Source organism: Rattus norvegicus, chromosome 8, assembly GCF_021556685.1.
Source record: "Rattus norvegicus strain SHRSP/BbbUtx chromosome 8, alternate assembly SHRSP_T2T, whole genome shotgun sequence".
NCBI lineage: Eukaryota > Metazoa > Chordata > Mammalia > Rodentia > Muridae > Rattus > Rattus norvegicus.
Window position 1 is genome coordinate 130,109,861 of NC_141541.1, and position 23,995 is coordinate 130,133,855.

Genomic DNA, 23,995 nt, shown 5'->3' on the forward strand with positions numbered 1-23,995 from the left:
AAGCAGGAGGATCGCTGTGAGTTCCAGCCTCACCTGGGCTGCACGGCGCTCCACAGAACACAACGGGGCTGGAGATTGTGAACATCTCAGGCAGTCAATGACCGAGTCACACGAGTTCACTCCTCATAGCCCACATGGTGGAGGAAGAACACTGACTCCCAGAAGTTGTGCTCTGGCACACATGGCCACGCTCGTGTACACACAAAATAAGTAAATGTAATACATAGTCAGAAAACAGACGTATCTGTATGTTCTCAGGGAAAGCATGTAATATATAAAACAGCTTTATGACAAAGCTAACCGTTATTACATGACAGTTTTGGTTTGAGGTTTTTTGTTTTGTTTTGGTCAGTTTTGGATTTGAGGGTTTTTTAAAATATTTTATTTATTTATTTATTTATTTATTTATTTATTTTTGGTTGTTTGGTTTGTTTTTTAGTTTTGTGAGCCAGGGTTTCTCTGTAGATCAGGCTGTCCTGGAACTAGCTCTGTAGACCAGGCTGGCCTGAAACTCAGAGGTCAGCTTGCTTCTGCCTCCCAAATGCTAGAATTAAAGGTGTGTGTGCGCCAACACCACCCAGCTGTTAGCATATTTTTAAACCTATTTAACTTTATGGTTTTGCTGAACTTTTTCATTAACTAGTGACTTTCCCAGGCAATATTGGGTAATTCAAATAGTAATGAGTATTTGTGCTAGAAATAACATAAAATTAAGTGATTTTTTTTTTTTTGCTAAGGTAGTTTTAGCTAAAATGTGCAGATTTGGGCTAAAATTTTGGAATGGGAACAATGATTAAGTCAACTCCGTCAATTTTAGTAACATTAACGTGGGAAAAACTGAAAATTGTTAAGTGTTGTACCAAAAATAGATTAAGGAATTAGATTGACATAAACTACATTCTTAAAGGTAATGGATAATTTCTTAGTCCATAAGAATAAACTGAAATAAAAGATTCCAGGTCAATTTGTTGACAAAGTTGAAGCAATAAGTAATAAGTGTCAAAGTAGCCCTCACCCCTCACCGCACTACTGTGCATCTCCCTGTACAAGCCTCGGAGCCTTCTGGGAGTTGTGCCTTTGCAGCTCACTCACACTGTGCACTTCACGCCGTGCACACTGATGCTGAACTTGACTTCTCTTGTCACCGCCATTCGTCATTTTGACTTTTTGCTTTCATTCTCATCGAATGTTTCTGGTCCCTTTCAAGGAATGAACTGATGTAATATCTTTACAGAAGATTGTCTACTTAAGAGCAGCAAATGACTCATTTTTTTTTCACTTTCAGCATACATATTTCTGGAATACTACAGAAAGTTTCCCCCAGGGATACACTTCAGTTTACAAGTGCTAAATGACCTTTTGATTTCTTTACTCAAGCATTGCTTATTGAAAGAAGTCTTCCAGGTAGTGCAGCTCAGCATAATGGCTAAAATGCTGGTGAGTAACCTGGTGCCTGCCCCTCTGCACGTGTGTGTTTAAAGGTAGTGCTTCCACCTCTGCCTGCCATGGACTCCCCAGACCACAGATTCTCAGAATTGGTGGATTTGTAAAATGCAAGGCACACTGAGAGACGTGAAACTGAGTGTGATTTTCTGCTTGTCTGTTTCATTCAGCCTGCTCTGAAAATATTACTAAAAATATTTGAGTATGTGGCAGCTATGAAGCTAAGGAATGCTGTACCTGCTTTAATTGAGATTTTTTGCAAGGTATGATTTTAATCTTTTATTTCTCATAGGGAATAACAAAAGAAGACTCTTTGCACATGATTCTTTATCTGTCTTTTATTAATGTTCTACTTGTTCATAAATGATCTTTTTTTCTCCAGAAATAGTTCAGAAGCACTCTCCACTGTTTGTCTTCCCCTTAAACAAATCCTTCTAAGAATTCAAATGACTGCTTTCTTATTACAAATTACCTTTGTCTCTATTTCTTAAATATAGCTAAGAGAATTCTTTCTCTGAAATATTTAAGGTCACAACAAAACAAATCAGTATATAAATAGAAAATTGTAACTAAAATAAAGTAGTTAGGAGTTGGTTTTAAAGTTGGCATTAAGTAAAATGAGAAATAAGAATTTTAATGCTCCCTAAAAACACATTAAATGTGTGTGTGTGTGAGTGTGTGTGTGTGTGTGTGTGTGTGTGTGTGCATACATGGAGACTAGATGTCACCAACACTTTCCAGCTTACTGGTTTAGGCCAAGCTGCCTAGACATCAAGACCCAGGAATCCTGTCTCTGCCTCCCTACCACTGGGATTGCAGGCCTCGGCCTCTGCGCCTCGGTCTCAGGGGTCCTCATGCTTGTATAGCAAGCATTTTACCAGCTGAGTCTCGTCTTCAACCACCAAGACTAACATTTGTTGAATGCTTCAAAATACCTGATAAGCACCAACCAGCACTGGATAAAAACAGGGGTGGTGGCAAATGTCTGCACTTCCAGTCCTCCAAAGGTGGAGGCAGGGGGCTCGGAAGTAGCTAGTCTGAGTCCAGGCTGGGCAACATGAGACCCTGCCTTAGAAAAGTGTTTCTCAACCGCAGCAGTTACAGAGAAGCAGAGAATGTCTAACAAACAATGATTTGGTTTATCTTGGGGGCTGGGGGCTGGGGGCGTTGTGCAGAGGTTGTTGGTTCCACAGTTAGCGTGAAGCCATTATTCCCAAAAGTCGTTTAATGTAGTTTCAGCATCTGGAGACTTTCAGGGTCCAACAATGGCAATATAATATTTCTTTGACTGTTTTTGCTCCTTATTCTAGCAGTATAATGTACCCCATCCAATAAACTACAGACATGGAGAAAACAGAAATTCAGAGTTTATTTTATGTTTGTAAGTAGGCTGTTAACCTAACCTCGCTTGTTAAGACATATTTATACTTATCCTGGTTTTTGAGCAATTTTAAAGGATAGTGGTTTTTTGGTCTTGTTTTGCTTTTCGAGATAGGGTCTCATCGTATCGTTCTGACTGCCTGGAACTCACTACAGAGACCAGGGTGGCCCCAAACTCACAGAGAATTGCCTCCCTCTTAAGTGCTAGGATTAAACATATGAGCCATCATACCCAGCTAACGGGCAGCTTTGAATGGAACGGGTTCCCAGGTAGCTAATTTGTTCTTTCACAGCTATTTTAGTTGGCGCTGTCCATCTGATCAAACATCAGAGGATGGTAGGGAGTGCAGAGACCAGCAGGCGTGGTTTGAGATGTTTCAGAGTAGGACAGTGGCCCTCATGGGGCTTTCTGTATTGTGTCATCAAGTTCCATAGCTTTAGAAGGGAAGCTGTCTTCCTTTTTAAAAGTAAAATTGGCCATGCTTTACATCCAGAGGAGCTAAAAGACATAGTTCAAAGACTCAAGTTTGTAATAAGCAGGAAGCAGTTTTTCACCAAAACAGTTTCCGGTTTGTTTAATCAGATGGCTTAGAAAGGAGTTTCAAGGACCTGCTCAGAATTCAGTATTGAGTTTAAGGCAGTTTCCCTACAAGTCAAAAAGAGGAGATCCTTGGTGAGTTTCTACTATTCCCTTTAGTAAAGGAAACTCTGATTTGAGCTTTAAGTTTTTAGTGACCAAATGGCAGGAGAAGGCACCTTCTCCACTCTCCTGCTGCTTTGTTATCCCATCTGTCTTAGGTGAGGTCTCTATTGCAGTGGTAAAACTCCATTCCTGAAACCAACCTGAGCAGGAGCCTGTGGGTTTAGTTTACATTTCCTAATACGAGGCCTTCATGAAAGGACACCAGGATAGGAAACTGAAGTCAGGAACGGGATCAGAAGCAATGGAAGAAGCTGCTCACTGGCCTGCTCCTCGTGACTTACTCTGCCTACTTTTTCATGCTGCCAGGACCCTCCGTCCAGGAGCAGCACTATTCTCAATGGGCCACATTAACCACTGTTTAAGGAGATGCCCCACAAGATTTCCTATACACCAGCCTTATGGAGGCATTTTCTCAGTTGTAGTTCCCTCTTCTCAGACAATTATAGCTTGTGACAGCGTGACAAACAAACACATAAACAGATATAGCCAGGATACCACCCTGATTTGTAATCCCTCCTCCTCCCTTCAATAGATGGGGAAAGTAAGTCATACATTCTCTCAAGGACTTAGGACAGAGTTCAGTGGGCTACAGTACTTGCCATGAAAGCATGTGGCCCTGAGTTTCAGACCCAGAACCCACTGTAAAGAACTACTGCAACACGGATTCTGTCAGCTACAGACATGGGGGCAGAGACAGAGGAGCCGAGAACACGGATTCTGTCAGCTACAGACATGGGGGCAGAGACAGAGGAGCCGAGAACACGGATTCTGTAAGCTACAGACATGGGGGCAGAGACAGAGGAGCCGAGAACACGGATTCTGTCAGCTACAGACATGGGGGCAGAGACAGAGGAGCCGAGAACACGGATTCTGTCAGCTACAGACATGGGGGCAGAGACAGAGGAGCCGAGAACACGGATTCTGTCAGCTACAGACATGGGGGCAGAGACAGAGGAGCCGAGAACACGGATTCTGTCAGCTACAGACATGGGGGCAGAGACAGAGGAGCCGAGAAGCCAATGGGGACAGCTAGTCCAGGGTACACAGATAATGTATCTGACTCAAACACGGTGAGAGGTTAATTTACTGTCAGAAGTTGTCTTCTGATGGAGAGAGATGCTCAGTGGTTCTGACTGCTCTGCCAGAGGTCCTGAGTTCAATTCCCAGCAATCTCATAGTGGCTCACAACCATCTAATGGAATCTGATACCCTCTTCTGCTGTGTCTGAAGACAGCAACAGTGTACTTACATAAAACAAATAAATCTTAAACAACAAAAAAAAAAGTTGTCTTTTGACCACATGCAACCATGGCAAATGTGCTCCCCAAATCACACACACTTCGTGTGTGTGTGTGTGTGTGTGTGTGTAATATTTATATATATTGTATATTTATATATATCATATATATCACACAAAACAAGTAAATGGTAAGATAGGAAGATCTCACTGTGTAAGTAACTTCCCAGTAGGAGACTATAACCACAGTAGACTCTGAAGAAGTGTTGTTCATACACCTTCAGCCGAGTCAGTCTCCCAGTGGTGAGGTAGCAGAAGTCACCATAGCTTCAAGCCTTCCCAGCGTATTAGGACAACTTTGAGATATCTGCCTCCTGTCAATCCAGCCTCAGACCACAGGTATCCAGGTACTTTAGTCAGCACTCTCCATCCAAGCTGAGGTACATGAAAACAACAAACAGCAGGGCCAATGAGAATTGGGGGTGGGGTGGGGAGAAAGCCTCAGAATTAAGTAGATGACTGCAAGCAGTCAGGTAGTCGGGCAGGTGGTTAACTTATTAAGTAAAGGCCAGGTCTTCACTGGCAAACCTCTCACCATTTACTGCCAGGGATGAGGCTTCAGACCAGAGCACACTGGGACAGGCAGTGCCAGATAAGAATTACACAACAAAGTAGTTGAGACAACCCAAGAATGGAAAGAAAGTTCAATTTTGATATTCAAAAATATTGTTTGCATGTTCCCATGTTCGCTTAAAAGTCTGAGGACATCTTCGTGTGGTTCTCAAACACTTGATAATATTATGCTTCAAACTTTGCAAAGTTTTGATATTTCAATTCCCCTGCGCCCATGTCTGACCCCTGCTGCCACTGTCTTAGTCAATTCTCACACATTGGCCTCTCAATTCTTTCACATTTTTACAAGAACTGCTACTCTTTTTCTCTCCTTCTGCAGTTCATTGAGGCTGGGATGATACCTGACCCAGAGCACTTGAACTACATTGTTAAGCTTTTACACCAAGCACAGGCATCCCAACAAGAAATATCTGCAGTTCTGGAAGCCAAATCGAGGTAAGATAAGAAACTATCGGGTCTGTATCTTGGTGGGGACACCAAGAGAGGTAAAATCAGACCTCGTCTCAACAATCCTGTCTCAGGGGTAAGTTTGTCACCCATTATAAGCCCCTTCCTGTCTCTGACCACAGCTGACCAGAGTCTGACTCTGCTCAGTCCCTCATTTAACCAGAGTCCACTAAGGGCAAAGAAGCTTCTCTTCCTTACGTTTGACTGCTTACTTAACTGTGCTTAACATGCTCCACTGTGTGTGTGAATCACTTTAGCTTTTGTTTTTTTCCTGGCTCACTCTTGTTACCTTGGTGCTTTCACTTTCCCCTTGTTCACTATGTCTACTCAGCATATGAAGCCACAACCATTGATTTAATCTCTAATTGCGTATACTGCCCTAGGACTGGGTGTCCTCTTTGGGAAAGCACTTGCCTGGTATGTTCTAGGTTCCATCTCTAGCAAACAAGTAGTGCTACAATAGACCTGTATTGAGAAAGGGAGAGAAAATCTGGTTGGTTTGGCGAGATAGTCAGTAAAGTGCTTATCACCTGAAAGTGAGGACTTGTTTAGTCTCTAGCTGGTCATAGATACTTGTGATCCTGGTGCGAAGAGAATGAAGAAAATACAAGTAGATACAGACAGAAGTATCTTGGATCAGGTAGTCTGGGCTGTCTGCTAGGGAAACTGTGGCACACCAGAAGCTCAGCGTGTTTACTGTATAGAGTTCTTACGTGCAGCAGAGTAAGGAGGTTGGTGATTACATATAGATTAACAAGGAGGCAAGGTCTATGGTATGCAGCTGGATCAAGGAGTCAGGCTGCTAATCTTAGTAGGAGCAGTCTTCAGGTATAAACATCCAGGGAGAAAGCGATGGTAGACATTTTTTGCACATTCTACCAACATATGGACCAGAAGAGAAGGCATTACCATTTCCCTCTGAGTCACCCTTAAGGAAGGGCTTTGCCATTCTTCCATATGTCTGAGGCTCTGGTTCCCTCTACTCCTACAGGACAGATCCTGAGGAGTGACACTTGAGGTTCACCTCTGAGCACTCCTCTCCCCCTCTACACACACAAAGTTATTTCTTTAAAAGAAAAAAGGCATAGACATATGTTGCTGTAAAATAATAAAAAATAAAATGATTTTTTTAAACCCCTCACTAGATCCGGCACCACAGTGCCCCAAGATATCTGTAGATATCTTCATCTCAGTCAGCAAAGCACCTCACCTGCTCTGCTCCATCCCATATGACACTGATGATGGCCTCTCTCTGAGCCTGGCAGCAATCTCTCTACCCATCTAGTTCCCAAGGCAGGTTGCCACCATGCCAGAAACACACATCCCAACTCTGTGGTGGCCCAGAGTCTCTAGCTGTGCACACTCTCTTAAACTTGAAAGAGCACACAACAGAATAACCTCTGATCCAATTGATAAGATATAATTGCCCACCTAGACACACAGAGCCCTGTACACATCCATCCCTTAGGAACATTCGTAACAACCTGTAAAGGTGCAGAGTGGAATCTTAACGTCAGCCTCCATGTTCTCTCCACGTGTCTTCCTCCACTCTCCCATTCCAGTCCCCTCCTCTTCCCTCAAACTTTTCTCCCACCCATCCTTCCTTCTCGTCCAATGACAGGCCTTGCTCTATCTTGTACCTACCTACACCTGCGTGATGACATCATCCTACAGACATAAATTGTAAATCCTCAGGAATAAAGGGATCAGTACAGACCCTCCTGCCATTGAGAACATGAATGTTAACTGTGTGTGAACTCACCAAACAAGATGAAATGGGACGATTTCTAGGTCTAAATACTTGTATAAAGTATAGAAGCTACTTAATCCACAAAAAGCTCTCCTAGTGGCCAGATCGTTTCTCTTGAGAAGGCTACTCATATTTTAAAGATGAGTCCGGGGGCAGGGAGGAGGGTGTGAGGGAAAAAAAGATGTGTTTGAGTGAATTTACACATAATTCCAGAAAATGGGAGAGACTAATATTTATTGGCCTATATTTCTTTCTTTCTTTCTGCAGTTGATTTGTTTGTACCCAAGTGGTCTCACTATATATGGTCAGCGCTACACTTGGACTCCCAATCCTCCTGTCTCTATCTCCCCCATGGTAGGACTGCCACCCTGATTAGCTTATCAGCATTTTAGAGGCAGGTATTTCCCATAAACAAAAATCACAGTGGGCCCTCACAGCGACACACACCTGTCACTCAGAGGCAGAGGCAGATGGATCTCTGTGCGTTTGAGGCCAGCCTGGCCTGTATAATGAGTTCCAGAACAGCCAGGGCTACATAGTGAGAACCTGTTTCAAAAAATTAAAATTAAAAACCAAAGTGGGTACAAGAAATCAAGAGATACCAGGTGTGGCAACTCATACCTGTTATCTAGCTCTGGGTGACAGAGGCAGGAGGATCAGGAACTCAAATCTATCACTGGCTACATAGCATGTTTGAGGCCAGGCTGGGTTACATGACACTGTCTTCAAGCTGTGGAGCTGGAGCAGGGCCCCAGCAGCAAAGAGCACTGGCTTCTCTTCCAGAGGACCCAGGGTTGATTCCCAGCACCCATGTGGTGGCTCACAGCCATCTGCAACTCCAGTTCTAGGGGATCTGATCCTGTCTGGTGGCCTCTGATGGCACCAGACACTCCTGCTGTGCACACACGTGCAGGCGGAACACGGATGGCACCAGACACTCCTACTGTGCGCATATGTGCAGGCGGAACACGGATGGTACCAGACACTCCTACTGTGCGCATACGTGCAGGCAGAACATGGATGGTACCAGACACTCCTGCTGTGCGCATACGTGCAGGCGGAACACGGATGGTACCAGACACTCCTACTGTGCACACACGTGCAGGCGGAACACGGATGGTACCAGACACTCCTACTGTGCGCATACGTGCAGGCGAAACACGGATGGTACCAGACACTCCTGCTGTGCGCATACGTGCAGGCGGAACACGGATGGTACCAGACACTCCTGCTGTGCGCATACGTGCAGGCGGAACACGGATGGTACCAGACACTCCTGCTGTGCGCATACGTGCAGGCAGAACACGGATGGTACCAGACACTCCTACTGTGCGCATACGTGCAGGCAGAACACGGATGGTACCAGACACTCCTACTGTGCGCATACGTGCAGGCAGAACACGGATGGTACCAGACACTCCTACTGTGCGCATACGTGCAGGCAGAACACGGATGGTACCAGACACTCCTACTGTGCGCATACGTGCAGGCAGAACACGGATGGTACCAGACACTCCTACTGTGCGCATACGTGCAGGCAGAACACGGATGGTACCAGACACTCCTACTGTGCGCATACGTGCAGGCAGAACACGGATGGTACCAGACACTCCTACTGTGCACATACGTGCAGGCGGAACACACTTTTACATGTTTAAGAGCTATAAACCAGTGTTTTTCATGAATTTAAATGTGAAAGTCCTTGACATACTAGGAATGAAAGACACATTCTTTAACTTGGTAAAGAAAGCTATAACAAACCAACAGACATACTTGAGTAAAAACAGGAGTTTTCTCTTCAAAATTGAGAACAAGGCAAGGTACTACCCAAACTTCCATTAAGACCATTTACCCTTACCTTCTGGCCCACGTGATACAAAATGAAAGTAAAAGATGTATAAGTTGGAAGTAAAATAATATCCTGTACTTGTAGGTGACATGAATTGTAAATCTATGTGACAAAGAACCCTAATGAATGGGTACAGCAAGGTTGCAGAATGAGCACCAGCCCACAGATGAGCCCTGTTCCTGTACAACAGCAGTGAGCCTAGGAACCAGTATCTAAAACAGCACTATTGATAATAGCTCAAAAAATGAAATGCTAGGTAAAAAGTTTACAGAACATTCTCAAATTTGTGCTGGAAGCCATGAAATATTGAAAGAAATAAAACATACTGTTTATGAATTGAGGGACAAAATAAACATGTCAGTTCTCCCTAAGTTCGTTTATTGGTTTAATTCAATTACAGGCTATTTTTTTGTAGATAGAAAAATAATTCATTTCATTTCACATGGTAGCACATATCTGTAATACCAGTACTTAGAAGGCTGAAGCCAGGAAATCAGACGCTGGGGCCATAAGGTGGCTCAGCAGCTAAAGGCACTTTTCATCAAACATGATGATCTGAGTTCAGTATCCAGAACACGTGGTGAAGGAGCAGCCTGACTGCTGCAGGTCATCCTCTGACCGCCACACGCATGCTGTGGCGTAGGTGTGCACACATATAACATACGCCCACATGCATAAGCATACAAATGTGGGTTAGAGAATCGGACGGCAAAGAACTTTGGGTGTGTCCTCTGTGCGTCAGTCTTTCTCAGAACATTGGTGACTTGGGGATGAAGTGCAAGTAACCAACTCTTCTGTTGTTTGAAGGTTGCAAGTGAGGCAGCTGAGAAAGAACTGGACGTGTGACTTAGACTCGGCCTTAAGTGAAGTGGAGGTATGACATTATCTTCAAAGGAACTGCTGGCCTGTGAGAACCAGTAACAAATGTTTGAACAGTCCACTAGGAATAGCTTTAGAAACATCGCTGTTAGAGAAAATGCTAAGGAAGAAAAGTCTGGTAGTTACATTTTAAAGATTAATATTTTGAAAGGTAAACATGGGTGGAGATCTCTTTCTGAGTGTGCACACCCTGAGTTCTAATTCAACTACCTGTTCCCCAGCACACAATAAATCTAGGATTGCTGTTTTAAATTAATCCTGAAACTTACTTCCATTTCAGAGTTAACTTGTATAATAGTAAAATCAATTTAAAACTTGATTCAGTGCTGAGCAGAAGCTTGGCTGATGATAGATGGCTGTGGACTGAGCTGATGGGAGCTAGGACCATAGTACACTGTCCTGGCATTTAGAAAAGAAAGAAGGGGTGGCTAGAGAAATGGCTCAGTGATTAAGAGCTCTTGCTACTCCCGCAGAGGACCTGAATCCAGCTCCTATCGCCCAAGCCAGGTAGCTCACAACTACCTGTAACTTAAGCTGTGATATGCGGCCCCGCCTTTGGCCTCCACGTGGTAGATCCTTGACACAACCTGCATATGCCACAGAAATCTTCTCTTAGTTTGTTATTCAAAATAGAAGATGGTCTGTTTGCTGAAATCTCTTCTGTGGGCCCCAATTCATAAATGGCCAAATAGTGGTAAGGCGTGCTCCCTCCAAAAGCAGCGCAGTGATAATGTATTGCTACCGGATGCCCATGCGCCCTGGGGATGGTGGGGACGGCGGGATGGTGAGTCTCATGAAGTTCTGAACCATCAAGTCCTGGAGTATTTGAGCAGCCGAATAGTTACATGTTCACAGGCTCAAGTGCAAGGTCAGTGGTGTTGCTGTGTGGCTTGTCAGGTTTTCAGTTCCCACTTACTCTAACAGACGGCACCTTCCTTCATGTGCCTGTATGCCAGCATGTGCTTGCAGAGATGGCAGAAGTTTTACTTTTTCCCTCTTCCTCTTCTTCCTTCTTTTTTTTTTTTTTCATCTTTACTAATCTTAACAGAATTGTAAAGAAAAGGGTGACTGGACCAAATTGGGAAACCTGTACATTAGCATAAAAATGGGCTGTGAAGAATTTGCAGATTTCCAGAGATTCTGTGCCTGTGTTGCTGAAACACTCACAGAAGATTATAAAGAAGAAAGGCCAGGTGTTCCCTTTTGTGAATTTGCTGAAACAGGTAAAATGTTACTGTTCTGTTTTGAGAATTGTGTGGTTCTTAGCTGGAGGGTGAAGCTCTCCTGGTGCAGAAGACCCTGTTTCAAGTTTCAAATAGACTGAAATCTGTGGACTTTTCCATCGACTTATTATGTTAGGTTACAGTTAAAGGACAGAAACTTGTTTTTAGTATCAAAGTTTTTGTAGAACATAAATGTATTTTCTTTTTATTTAGGTTAATTATTATGATATGGGAACACCCAATTTTTTATGCCATTGATGTTTCTACTATCTACAAATCAAAAAATATTGTGTAGCCTTAAAAAAGTCATTCTCCTGATATTGTCACCATGCAGCTTGACCTGGCCTTACATTTGTAATCTTTCTACCCCTGCCTCCAAGTGCTAGGATTACAGAAGCAGGCAACTACGTGGCGTTTCAGATGTTGTTCTGAAGTGTCACCTCTATCAGTGAGTGAAAGGCCAGAGAGTGACTCTCCTAGGCTATATATGCAGCCCATACAGTCTCAATTTTAAACAATTCTTTGAGAATAAATCAACTGTTGGACACATGCCTCTAATCTCAACACTTGGGAGGAAGAGGCAAGTCAATCTCTGAGTTCAAGGCCAGCCTAGTGAACAAAGTGAGTTCTAAGACAGCCAGGGCTGTGTAGAAAGACCCTGCCTCAAAAGCACAAAACAACAACAAGGCACTATTAACTTTCGGGATGGATTTATTGGAGGGACAGGCTGTCAGCACTAGGTCTGTGACATGGTGTCAGTAATTCTGAGTCATTGTAAGTGACTGTCTCCATTTCTTCCCATGTCTGCTTATGTTTCAGTTAGCAAAGATCCGCAGTACAGTGAGGTGGATAAGACTTTGTTGGGAAGGATCGGAATAAGTGCTGTGTACTTCTACCACAGACTGTTGCTGTGGTCTAAGGTATTTCATTATATATTAGTTTGGTTTGGTACAGAGAATCTTAGTTTTAAAATCACGAAGAGAATATGGAGTAATCCTTCAAATCAGAAATTTTCTAAGAATCACTTCAGCCACGACAGACATGAACCCTGACTACTTAATGAGTTCTTAGTTTTCACATTTGTTTCCCTACCAAATAGATGTGGAAAGGGGGTGATGAGACACAGGTGTGCACAGGGGGTGATGAGACACAGGTGTGCACAGGGGGTGATGAGATACAGGTGTGCATAGGGGGTGATGAGACACAGGTGGTCACGGGTGATGAGACACAGGTGTGCGCACAGGGGTGATGAGACACAGGTGTGCACAGGGGGTGATGAGACACAGGTGTGTACAGGGGGTGATGAGACACAGGTGGGTACAGGGATGATGAGACACAGGTGTGCACAGGGGGTGATGAGACACAGGTGTGCACAGGGGTGATGAGACACAGGTGGGTACAGGGGTGATGAGACACAGGTGGGTACAGGGGTGATGAGACACAGGTGGGTACAGGGGTGATGAGACACAGGTGTGCACAGGGGGTGATGAGACACAGGTGTGCACAGGGGGTGATGAGACACAGGTGGGTACAGGGGTGATGAGACACAGGTGTGCACAGGGGGTGATGAGACACAGGTGGGTACAGGGGTGATGAGACACAGGTGTGCACAGAGGTGATGAGACACAGGTGGTCACAGGGGTGATGAGACACAAGTGTGCACAGGGGGTGATGAGACACAGGTGTGCACAGGGGGTGATGAGACACAGGTGGGTACAGGGGTGATGAGACACAGGTGTGCACAGGGGGTGATGAGACACAGGTGTGCACAGGGGGTGATGAGACACAGGTGGGTACAGGGGTGATGAGACACAGGTGTGCACAGGGGGTGATGAGACACAGATGTGCACAGGGGGTGATGAGACACAGGTGGGTACAGGGGTGATGAGACACAGGTGGGTACAGGGGTGATGAGACACAGGTGTGCACAGGGGTGATGAGACACAGGTGGGTACAGGGGTGATGAGACACAGGTGGGTACAGGGGTGATGAGACACGGGTGTGCACAGGGGTTGATAAGACATGGGTGTGCACAGGGGGTGATGAGACATGGGTGTGCACAGGGGGTGATGAGATACCAACTGCTCTATTGGATTCTGGAGGCCATGCTAAAATATTTTCATTTGAAAGTTTTGAATTTATAATTTATTTGACAACTCCTGAATTGTCATTATAATCTTGAAGGATCACAAAAAATTTTCCTTTTTTATTTATTAACTTGTCTATTTCTTTATTTAGACAGGGTCTTTCTATATAGCCCTGGATGTCATGGAATTTGCTGTATAGACCAGGCTGGCCTTGAACTCATACTCCTGCTTCTGCCTCCTGAGTACTAGGTTAAGAGGCATGCACAAACCATGCTCAGCCTCAAAATACCTTCCTTAAGATGAACCCAAGATGTTCACAATCATCAAGACTCTTTGGAAATCACTCCTTGAATACTCTGAGAGACCATGTGCCACATGTCTATGTCTAACTATTAATAGAGCCCATTCTGCAAGTGCTCTGGGGATTCAAGATGTACTGTTCTGTTTAATTTCATTTAGTTGTATATGTGCACATGTGTGCATACATACGTACATATATGTATATGGCGGCATGCATGTGGTAGTCAGAGAACAATTTACAAAATTGTTCTTTGTAAATTGTCCTTTTTTTCTCCTGCCATTAGTGTAGTCGTAGGCACCTGGCTCAGGTCCGCAGCCTTTACATCAGAGCCATGTCCTTCCTCAGCCTTCAAAGCTACACTGTATTTATAGCCTTTGGGTTTCCCTCAAATGATAATTGAATTGTAGGCTCGATAAAGTTCACATAGAGGGAATGAAAAGTCAATGTGAAGGGAGGAGCTGAGGATGGACTCAACAGAAAGTGAGAGTAAATATCACTATTAAATCAAGTGTTAAAGTTTAGGTTCTGGTAACTCTGGTTATTTCAGAATTGAACAGCTGTGTGCTAGCATTTAAGCATAGGTTAACTTGAATATATACAATATACATGGATTAAAAAGAATTTTTGCACCCAAACTGGCTGAACAGAGAGTCTGTAGGTTTCCAGATTTAATGCTCACTGTGTAGGATGGGTCCTCTGTGCTGCAGGGTCTAGGGGACGGCAGTCATAGCATTCATTTCCTGGGCATGAGTGCCTGCACACTGGAGACTGTTGAACAAAAATCTTTTTGACAGTGTACACATTAAGCTAAAACTTTAGATTATTCTGATTTATTTAGTTGTTATTTCTTAGGTCATTAAGACATTGGTGAATTTTTTCTATCTTAACAAAATTAATTATTATGCTTGGAGAGTTGATTTTGAGTGTCATCACTAGGAGGTAGTTTGGTGTGTGTGTGTGTGTGTGTGTGTGTGTGTGTGTGTGTGTGTGTGTGTGTTCTGATTTTTTTTAGCTTTCTTTTGGTTGAGGACAGGAGTCTAAATACCCCTGACTGTCATAGAACTATGTAAACCATGCTAGCCTTGAACTCACAAAGATCCCTCTGCCTCAGCCTCCTGGATGCTATGATTATAGGTATGTATATCAGACCCAATTCAAGCCCATTCCTTTCTGAATATAAGGTAACATTCTTGAAATTAATCTAAAATTTATAACCTGAAAGATATATTTATTTATTCAGATTAAAAGTATTTTCACATCATAATAAAAATCTGGTTAAAGGGGCACAGAACAATAAGGGTCTGTGAACTAAGACCCACAGTCCACATTGTGCCTGTAACCTGGTTCTACATAGCCCACACGCTCAGAATGTTTTTAACATATCCTTAATTTAGACATTTATTTCTTGTGTGTGTGTTTATACATGTGTAACATGCATATGTGCTTTCCCATGCTGATACATGTGGAGACATGGGTTGTTTTCTTCTGCCATTGTTCCACCTTATGAGGCAGGGTTTCTCAGTGAAGCTAGAACTCTCCCTTTCAGCAAGCCTGACTAGGCAGCAAACGTCAGGGAACCTCCTGTCCCTGCCTCCTCAGCACTGGGGCTCTAAACATGTGCTACACTGCCCAGTGTTTACCTGGTGCTGGGGATCCAGGCTGGTGGCTTCAGGCTGCATGGCAAGCATTGTACCAGCTAAGCCATCTTTCCAGCCAGTGCTCTTAACCACTAAGCCACTTCTCCAGCTGCTTTTTTTTACTTTTTATATTTTTAAAGGGTTATTCATTAAAAACAATAGAACTTCAGCCACCAAATGTTGCTGTCAAAGACTAAGTACTTACTGTCGTGGTACTGAAGAGGTCGTTCAGTGGTTAAGAATAGGTACTGCTCTCACAGAAGACCCAAGTTCAGCTCCCAGCACTGAAATCAGGTAGCTCATAACTTCCTGTAACTCTAGCTACAGGGAATCCAACACCCCCTCCTGGATTCCTCAGACACCTACCTCCCTGTACACATAGCAATAACTTAAAATGAAAGAAATATTTTTCTAAAAGTATTTATTGGCTGGGCATGATGGCCCATGCCTTTAATCTCAGCACTTGGGAGGCAGAGGCAGGCAGGTTTCTGTGAGTTTGAGGTCAGCCTGGTCTAATTATAATTAAGGTATTTACTGTTGAACTACTAACAGAGATGGTAGTAGGCTGGCCCCTAATTTAAAATAGTAATACACACCCAAATCCTTATGTCCAAACCAAAGGCAGTCTTCATGTAGACTCTATCAAATAATTCATTTACTGAGTTAAAAAAAATAACTGTTTTCAGCTAACAATTTTGGCTCCACTGCACTAGCATTTCATCCAAATTTGGTGACAAATTATCTCCATTTCCACCAACTCTTTTGGATCTCAGGATGGTAAACTATAAAAGGAATAAAACACACGATAGTTTTCCATATTAACCCACGGAAGCCTTTTCCCAGACAATGACATTTTTGTTTTGTTTTGATTTTGCTTGTTTGAGTTTTGTTGAAACAGAGCCTTCCTATAAAACCACGCTATTCTTAAACTGTTAGTAGTCTTCTTGCCTCTACTTCCTACGTGCTGAGTATGTAGGCACGAGCCACATGCCCAGCTCCACAGTCTTCAGGGAAGACACTTAATGCATAAACATCAGTGAGAGAAGAGCTGATAGAGAGGGAGGGGATGGGTAACTCAAGGTCAAGTGTTCGTCTCCTTTTCCTTCTTTCTACCTTTGTGACCAAATAGTAAATGCTCGAGCAAAGTCTTGTTGCAGTTTCGTGGCTGTGAGTCTAGCATAACAATTGAGACTGGTAACTGTCTCCTGCATGTTACCACTGAGTTTGTGTCTCTAATACTGTAGATGAATGATACTAGTGTTCTTTACTTTTATTCCAGGGAAGGAAGGTCTTAGATATACTATATGAGCTAAAAATACATTTTACAAGTTTAAAAGGACTTACAGGACCTGAAAAAATAGCACCAAGATGTCAAATTGTAAACGTTGCAGCAGAGATTTTTATCAAAAGTGGGAGCCTAGATGGTGCCATTTGGGTACTGAGGGGTAAGTCCTGACATCTGCATGCACAGAACCTGTTATCTTCTTGTATCCCTGTGTATATAATTGCCTCAGTTGACATGAGCTCAAGTCGATAGCTTGGTTTGAGCACCAGTGAATATATAGACAGGAAAAGTCACTATGGTATAAACTGATTGAGAAAGTGGCTTTAACTTCGCCTTGGTTGACAGAACTTTGTTCTTGATAAGGCCTAATTGTCATAGAAACTGTGAGTCTGAAACTATTACAGTTCTATTCTATTGATTTTTAAAACATTATTAGAAGCCGGGAAGTGGTGGAGCATGCCTTTAATCTCAGTACTTGGGATGCAGATGGATCTATGAGTTCAAGGCCAGCCTGGTCTACAGAGCAAACTCTGGACAGCCAAAAACACTGTCTCAGAAAAAAGTAGTTAGATGTGTTAACAAATTGAAATATAACATGCCAAATTAAATTCAGGTAATCCAGCTTTAGAAGGCAGGTTCGGCTACTATGGGAAATCTTAGCCGTGACTTCATGGCCCCAGTATCGATATGTGTAGGCAAAAGTGCCTTCAAACGAGATAGTTATTCCAACTGTGGTCACCCTGGGAAGTGTCGTTTTCATGGTGCGCTTGTCTTCTCTTTTGGGAGAATCGGAGTGGATAACCAGCACACCGCTTTGGCCTTGCGACAGAGCGGATGTGCTTCATCGTCACAACTTGCTCTGCGCCATAGCGCATGAGATCCTGGGCAAGAATCTGTACAAACAGACATTTGAGGTCTTGCGGAACCTTCCAGGCTTTCAGAACTCTCAAGGTACGTTTTTAAAAGTCACCTTCATAATCTTAAAAAATGATTTATTTTTACTTTATATGTATGAATGAGTGTTACATACATGTATGTGTATCACACACATGCCTGGTGGCTCCAGAAGGAATTCAATCCCTCTGGACTTTAAGTCATAGTCGGTTTCCCAGGTCCTCCACAGGAACAGCAGTTGCTCTTAACTGCTGAGCTGTCTCCCCAGCACAGCCTTCATCTTCTGCCAGTTAATAAGACAGATCTCTATTCTGCCTAGGCCTTATATTCAGTATTTTTAATGAAATAATTTTCTATAAAATATGTTCTATATAAACTCTAAATGTATGCTTTTGAAGATGCTTCCCTGGGTTATTTGTCAGCAGCTCCTGTCAGCATATCCTTGTTCCCTGTCCACACCTCTGTACATTATGAGCATACTTCATAGCTTAACTTATTCTGCATCTTGGCAGTCTTGGAATTAATGAGTTCTATTAAAAGTTAAAGCTCAAGCTTTAAGATAAGAGGATGGAGTCTATGAGCAGACACTTTGGTCACAAAAACTGTAAGAAGTTCAGAGAATGATACAAAAAGTGCAGAGAGTGATGTAGGACCTTCCCCAGGTCTCTCTGTTTCCTCTCCACTTCATCTCCATTGATTGATGGAGATGCTGTTGTAGGAAGTGCCTTCCTGCTGATGATGCTTTTTACCTCAGTGTCCCTAGCACAGTGTCTGCTATTCCACTTTCCCTTAACAGACAGTGATGTTGATAATGAGGCAAAGCCGGTGTAGACGTGGACAGAGTTGTGCTGCATCCTAGAATGACAAACTAAAGGAGTTTCCTTCTTTATATGTAGAGCACGGTGAGGGGCTATGTAATACGTTTAGAGTTTTAGGCAAGTGTTTAAGAAGATGTAAAGGGTAAAGAAATTAACTTTCTGATAGGGTCTGGACCACTTAAGATCTGACAGTGGCATGGACCTAACTGAGTAAAATAATTCCCTACAAATTAATTATTGTGATACCCATTCAAGTGTTTTTTAAGTGAACATTAGAATTAAATATATTCGAGTCATGAAAAACTGAAGGCAGAGGTCTGAGCTGTACAAACAGATCCATGAAAAATTTTCAAGACTGCAGATTCAGGGATATGTAGGGACCAAATGCAGAGAAGTGAGTGCAACCTCTTGGTCAAGCTTTTGACATTCCCCATTACAGAGGAACCCACAGTGTTGCTTTTGCCTAAAGGTGTTTTGTTTCTTACTTGGAGAGTATGAAAGATGATCATACTTCAGTGAGTCTGATGTCTGCAGTGGGGAGATGTAGGGAGCTGTTCTGAGCTGTGCAGCTGGCGGGTGTGGGGAGAAAGGTGGAGGTTATTGGTCTCTGTCACTGACCACTTTCCTTTCATTGTGTCACTGCTTCCTTCACTTCAGAAGCAATGGGGGTGTCCCAGTCCAGCCTTCTCTTTAATGAACTCCTGGATGCCTGCATAGAAAGTAACAGTCTTGGCATATCATCTTCTGTAGCAGACTTCATGGTTGCAAAGAGCATCCCGATTGACTTTTCCTTCCTCAGGAGACTGATAACGTCCTTAGGAAGGAGCTGTTTGTGGCTCAAAGCCAGAGCCCACTACAAAAGTAAGTTCCATTGAAATGTTTTGAGGAATATGTTGGTTTTGATTATTTTCTAACCCAGGATCCATCTATAATATTTAAAACTAAATTTTTACATATGCAAAAATAATGGTTGGTATATATTCAGAGGCGGTGGTCTAACAGATGTCTGCTGTCTTTTGAAACCTGTTTTTTGGTTTTGTTTTGTTTTGTTTTTGTCTTTTGTTTAAAAGTGTCATCTTTTTTCTTGGCTGTTAATTCTAGTAAAGGCAAGCAAATGACACAAAGGACAAAATTTAAAATAGTTTGACATATCTTAAAACACTTTGTAGAAGGGTTGGATGAATTGAAATTTAAATGTTTGGGTGTCAGACATCCTGGCTACCCACCTGAACTAGAAGTGTTTTCTCAAACTCCCAGCTATGATCATTTTTAGCAAGTGATAACTTTTCTTCCCAATGAAATAGGAAAATAATTAGACTGCATTATAGGTAATAAGTTTAAGTGCTTAATACATTTTTTTGGAGACTTCCTTAGGTTTTAATTTTTAACAGTCTCATGTTTCATGCATGTACACACACATAAACATAAAATAATTAAGTTTAAATATTAACGTGTTAGTGGAATGTCTTTGGATCATGTCTCAGAGATTAGCGTCATCACCTACACTGGGTTAGTTTCTTGAAGGAAAAAATAATCCCAAACATTTTAAACAAAATCTACATAGATTTAATTTGATCTTGGTAAACTGTATATAATATTGTCTATGTCCAGCTGGATAGTTAATCCTAAGAGTATCAGCTATCATTTCTAATAATCTGCCAAGCAGTTTTAGGCTAAGTCAGAACTGTTCCCTGGAAACATGAGGTGTTTGGACTTGAGCCGGTGACTGTGGCAGCCACACAGGGAGCAGAGCTACACTTGTTCTTGTGCTCGGCACTTGTCAGGCGGAGTAGGAATACTAACAGCCACATGGTTTGACGGCACCTCTAAGTAAACTCAAACTGCCACAGAGGCAGTTAACAGAGGCGGCACGCTCCCATTACGGTCTATCTTTTGTATTTGGAATTCAGTGTAGACAGTGACCATAAAAGCATTGGTTCTTCATAGACCAAATCCCATTAAAACCTAAATAGCTGTTCTGGTTATGCTCCAGTCAGGAAGTTTTTCTTCTTGTTTTGGAATAATCTCACTATATGTAGCACAACTCGTTCCTCCAACTTAGTCCTCTTGCTTTAGCCTAAGTGCTAAGATCTCAGGCACGTGTCACTATACCTGGCTCTCTAATTAGTCTGAAATTATGTCATCTATGATACTATGAACCAGAAAAACATGGGCACTTACTTCGGATTTCTCATAAAGAGCAGTCTCAAATGTACCAAGCTGCTCATGGTCATAGAAAATGTAATAAATCTGCCAATGTATAACACTACCCTGACCTGTAAGTGGCTGCCAGCTGCGGACAATTAGAAGCCAGAAGCCTTGCCACTAAGTCTTACCCATTGAAGTTTGGTGAAGTGTGACCTGTTGTTTGATTTTCAGGTGCTCTTTCACTGGGTTGCTACCCACCATTAGAGGGAAACGTATACCGGAAACTTCTACTGGTTCCTTCTTATTTATCTGAGATTGAAATGCTTTTAGCTATCGAGATATTTCTGGTGTCTAACGCTAGTAGTATTCAGAGCCCAGGAGCTCCCACCCAGGTGCTGCAGATCGTTTTGAAAAGGTGAGTTAATGCAACCCAGCCGCACTGACACAGAAGCAGCTCTGTACTATGCTGTAATGCAGTGTGAGCATGTTATAGTTCATGGTACTCTGTATGTGTATTATAAACGTGGCTAACATTTAAACTGAGAAAGAACAGGACATACTGCAGGCTTAAAACCAAACAAATGAAGGAGCTAGGGGTGAACTTCAGTGGTAGAGTGTGTTCATTCATGGGAACCCTGGGTTTGATTCCCCCACCCACCCTCCTGCTGCCAAAAAAAAAAAAAAAAAACAAAGAGTGAGCCCAGTGAACACTTTAGTAATGATAGTTGTCTTAAAATATGGATCTGCTTTCTTGTGTTAAAGAATGTGGTACCTTAAAGGGCCTTTATCTTAAAAAAAAATTAGCTATGACTCTTACTTATTGCTTATGGATCCAGAATGGCACAATCTGACACAAATGCCGTGCCAATGTGCACACTTACACAGCCCTTATCTCTGGGAAATTCTTCAGTTTTCCATCTTAACTTTTAAATGTAAAAGTTATATAAAACACATTTTAAAAATAAAAAAAAAGCTACTGGAGTGCCAGATTCTCCCAGAATGAGTGATCCAAGAGACAAAAGGCTAGGAAAAGTCAAGTGCATTTTGGGACTTCCCTCAAGAAAGATTGTGAAGGTCTGAGATCTTGCCCATCTGTAAACTGGTGTTCCGCAGGCCCATGAGACACAAGACTCCTATGTTGGGAGACAAGGTACATTCTTGCTGTGGAACAGCAGCCCGATGGTCAGCTTATCCCCCGGAAGTCTCACTGATAACCCACAGGGACTTCCTTGACAGGAAGGCAGGCCCAAGCCTCAAGAACCCAAAGCCTGCTTTCCATTTCTCTACAGGAAGACACTGCCTAAGGCTGTCAGAGGCCTGTCTTTTGCTCCAGGAAAAACTGCCTTTCTCTTCCAAGTTTCTTCGCTGTTTAAAGATGCTTGGAAATTAGAACAAGGAATAGTCAGTGTCTCTGACAAAAGTTCCCAAATCCGATCGGCCCGTGGCAGATTGTCCCTCAACATCTGTTCCCTTAACACTCCATACTCAGGAATGCTGGGTCTGCTGTCTTCAGTTTGCTTTGGAGTCATGTGGCACAGCCCCAGTTTAGCAAGAGGACTAGCCTTTGTTCTTACAGCTAACCCTTCAGTAAAGGATGGACTGACTGACACCATGCACTGTGTGACATGAGGTTTTATTAGAAGAATTTTATTTCCTTCTTGCACCCTGTCCCCACAGTCTCAGCCTTTCCATTCACTGCTGAGTGTGAGGTGGTTGCAGCCTTAGTCCATAACTAGTGACATATCTACATCTTTAATGTTATGAAGGCCAATATGTTGTGTCTTGCTGGTGTGCTAAGCCCTGCCTTAGGTAACTAACCTCTATCTATAGGTTATCCGTTTGTAGACATTGGGAATATGCCAGCCACGCAGTTTGTCAGTCCATCAGGCTCTGAAGTTCCTCGTCTAATGGATACTCATTCCAACGTTGAAGCAGGAGCTTCATTTAGGTTACCAAGTGGCCTACACTGGTTTTAATTTAAGTAGAACCATTCTCAGAGCTTGATGTTCTCTGACAGGCAAGGTACCAAGAGCATGAAACAGTCTCATTGTAAATACTTTTAACTATTTCCTTTCTCCACATGAAAAGCTACCGTAAATTAAGAGTTTCATCCAGTAAACACAATCACAGTTGGTGACAGATGGAGCTCAAAGAAAATTATAACACTTAATAAAGTACCCATCAGGACCAAAGAAAACCATACAGCTCTACAGTTTGTTACTCAATGTTAGCTGCATATTAAATACCTGCTTGAAACTAGAAACAACTGATACCAAGAGAAAATAATGTGGTTGTTTATCATTCAAGCTGTGCTGCACTTAATACCAACATTTACAGCTTAACATTATAGTTACGAGCTTTGAAAATACCAGCATAAAGGTAACTGTGTTCTAGAGCTGTGTTTCTCAACTACCAACTGCTACTGGGTCCTAGTATAAAATGCCTCTCATACTGTAAGCCATGGTTCAAAAACCCTAGGAATCACTGCTAAAAAAGTAAATGCAGATGACTTTTGTACAGAAACCACACTGCTGCTTCTGAGAAGTTCTGCCTTGGGGTTCACTTTACAGATGTGAAGAAAGCAAACCTCGAAGCAAGGACGATTATCAAGCTGCAGTGGAAAGACTGATCATGGCTGCTCGGATATCCGACCCCAAGCTTTTCATCAAGCACATGACCGTCAACATTAACAAGGAGCAGGTGTACAGTCTGGAGCACTGCTCTGCCGTGAAATGGCTGAAAGAGAATATGAAGTGGGCTGGAAAGGTTTGGCTTTTCACTAACCATTAGTTAATAAAGGGTTGTTGTTGGGTTTTCTAAGTTCAAGTAATCATTGTTGAAAATAAAAGAATAAAAGTAACTCATTGTATTAAGCATTTGTATCTTGACACTAGAAATTATCAAATAGTTTTCAAGCAAAAAAATTTCATTTACTTGCAAGGGTTTTATTAACAAGTGATTTTTTAAAATTGCTTTTTTACTTAAATTTAGAAGGATCTCAGTATGGTAAATTCCTTTTTAATAATGTAATTCAAAGTGAGAAGCCATACCCCAGGTGCCTTTAACATCAGTGCCTACAGGTGCTCAGTTTGGTAACTAAGAATCACCAAATGTTATGGATGACGTTTACCTCGTCAGGATTAACTACACCGGGATAAAATGACAAAAAAGCAACGTGGGGATAAATGGTTTGTTTGGCTTGTGCTTCTGTATCCTAGTCCATCACTGAAATCAGGGCAGGAAGCTGGAGGCAGGAACTGATGCAGAGGCCATGGAGGAGT

General features: G+C 42.6%; 1 protein-coding gene across 9 annotated transcripts in view; it reads left to right on the plus strand.

Moving 5' to 3' along the window:
• Topaz1 (testis and ovary specific TOPAZ 1) overlaps nucleotides 1–23,574 on the plus strand; it is a 55,083-nt gene extending 31,509 nt beyond the window's left edge. For 8 of the 9 annotated variants that reach the window (XM_087561580.1, XM_087561584.1, XM_087561581.1 and 5 more), the window contains exons 10-20: nucleotides 1,286–1,437; nucleotides 1,614–1,706; nucleotides 5,716–5,831; nucleotides 10,250–10,316; nucleotides 11,370–11,544; nucleotides 12,364–12,464; nucleotides 16,849–17,014; nucleotides 17,641–17,805; nucleotides 19,224–19,427; nucleotides 20,946–21,129; nucleotides 23,285–23,574. In XM_087561580.1, coding sequence (XP_087417706.1) covers nucleotides 1,286–1,437; nucleotides 1,614–1,706; nucleotides 5,716–5,831; nucleotides 10,250–10,316; nucleotides 11,370–11,544; nucleotides 12,364–12,464; nucleotides 16,849–17,014; nucleotides 17,641–17,805; nucleotides 19,224–19,427; nucleotides 20,946–21,129; nucleotides 23,285–23,504 — 1,643 coding nt within the window. In that variant the 3' untranslated portion in view covers nucleotides 23,505–23,574. 9 annotated transcript variants of the gene reach the window in all.
• The last annotated feature ends 421 nt before the right edge of the window (nucleotides 23,575–23,995 follow it).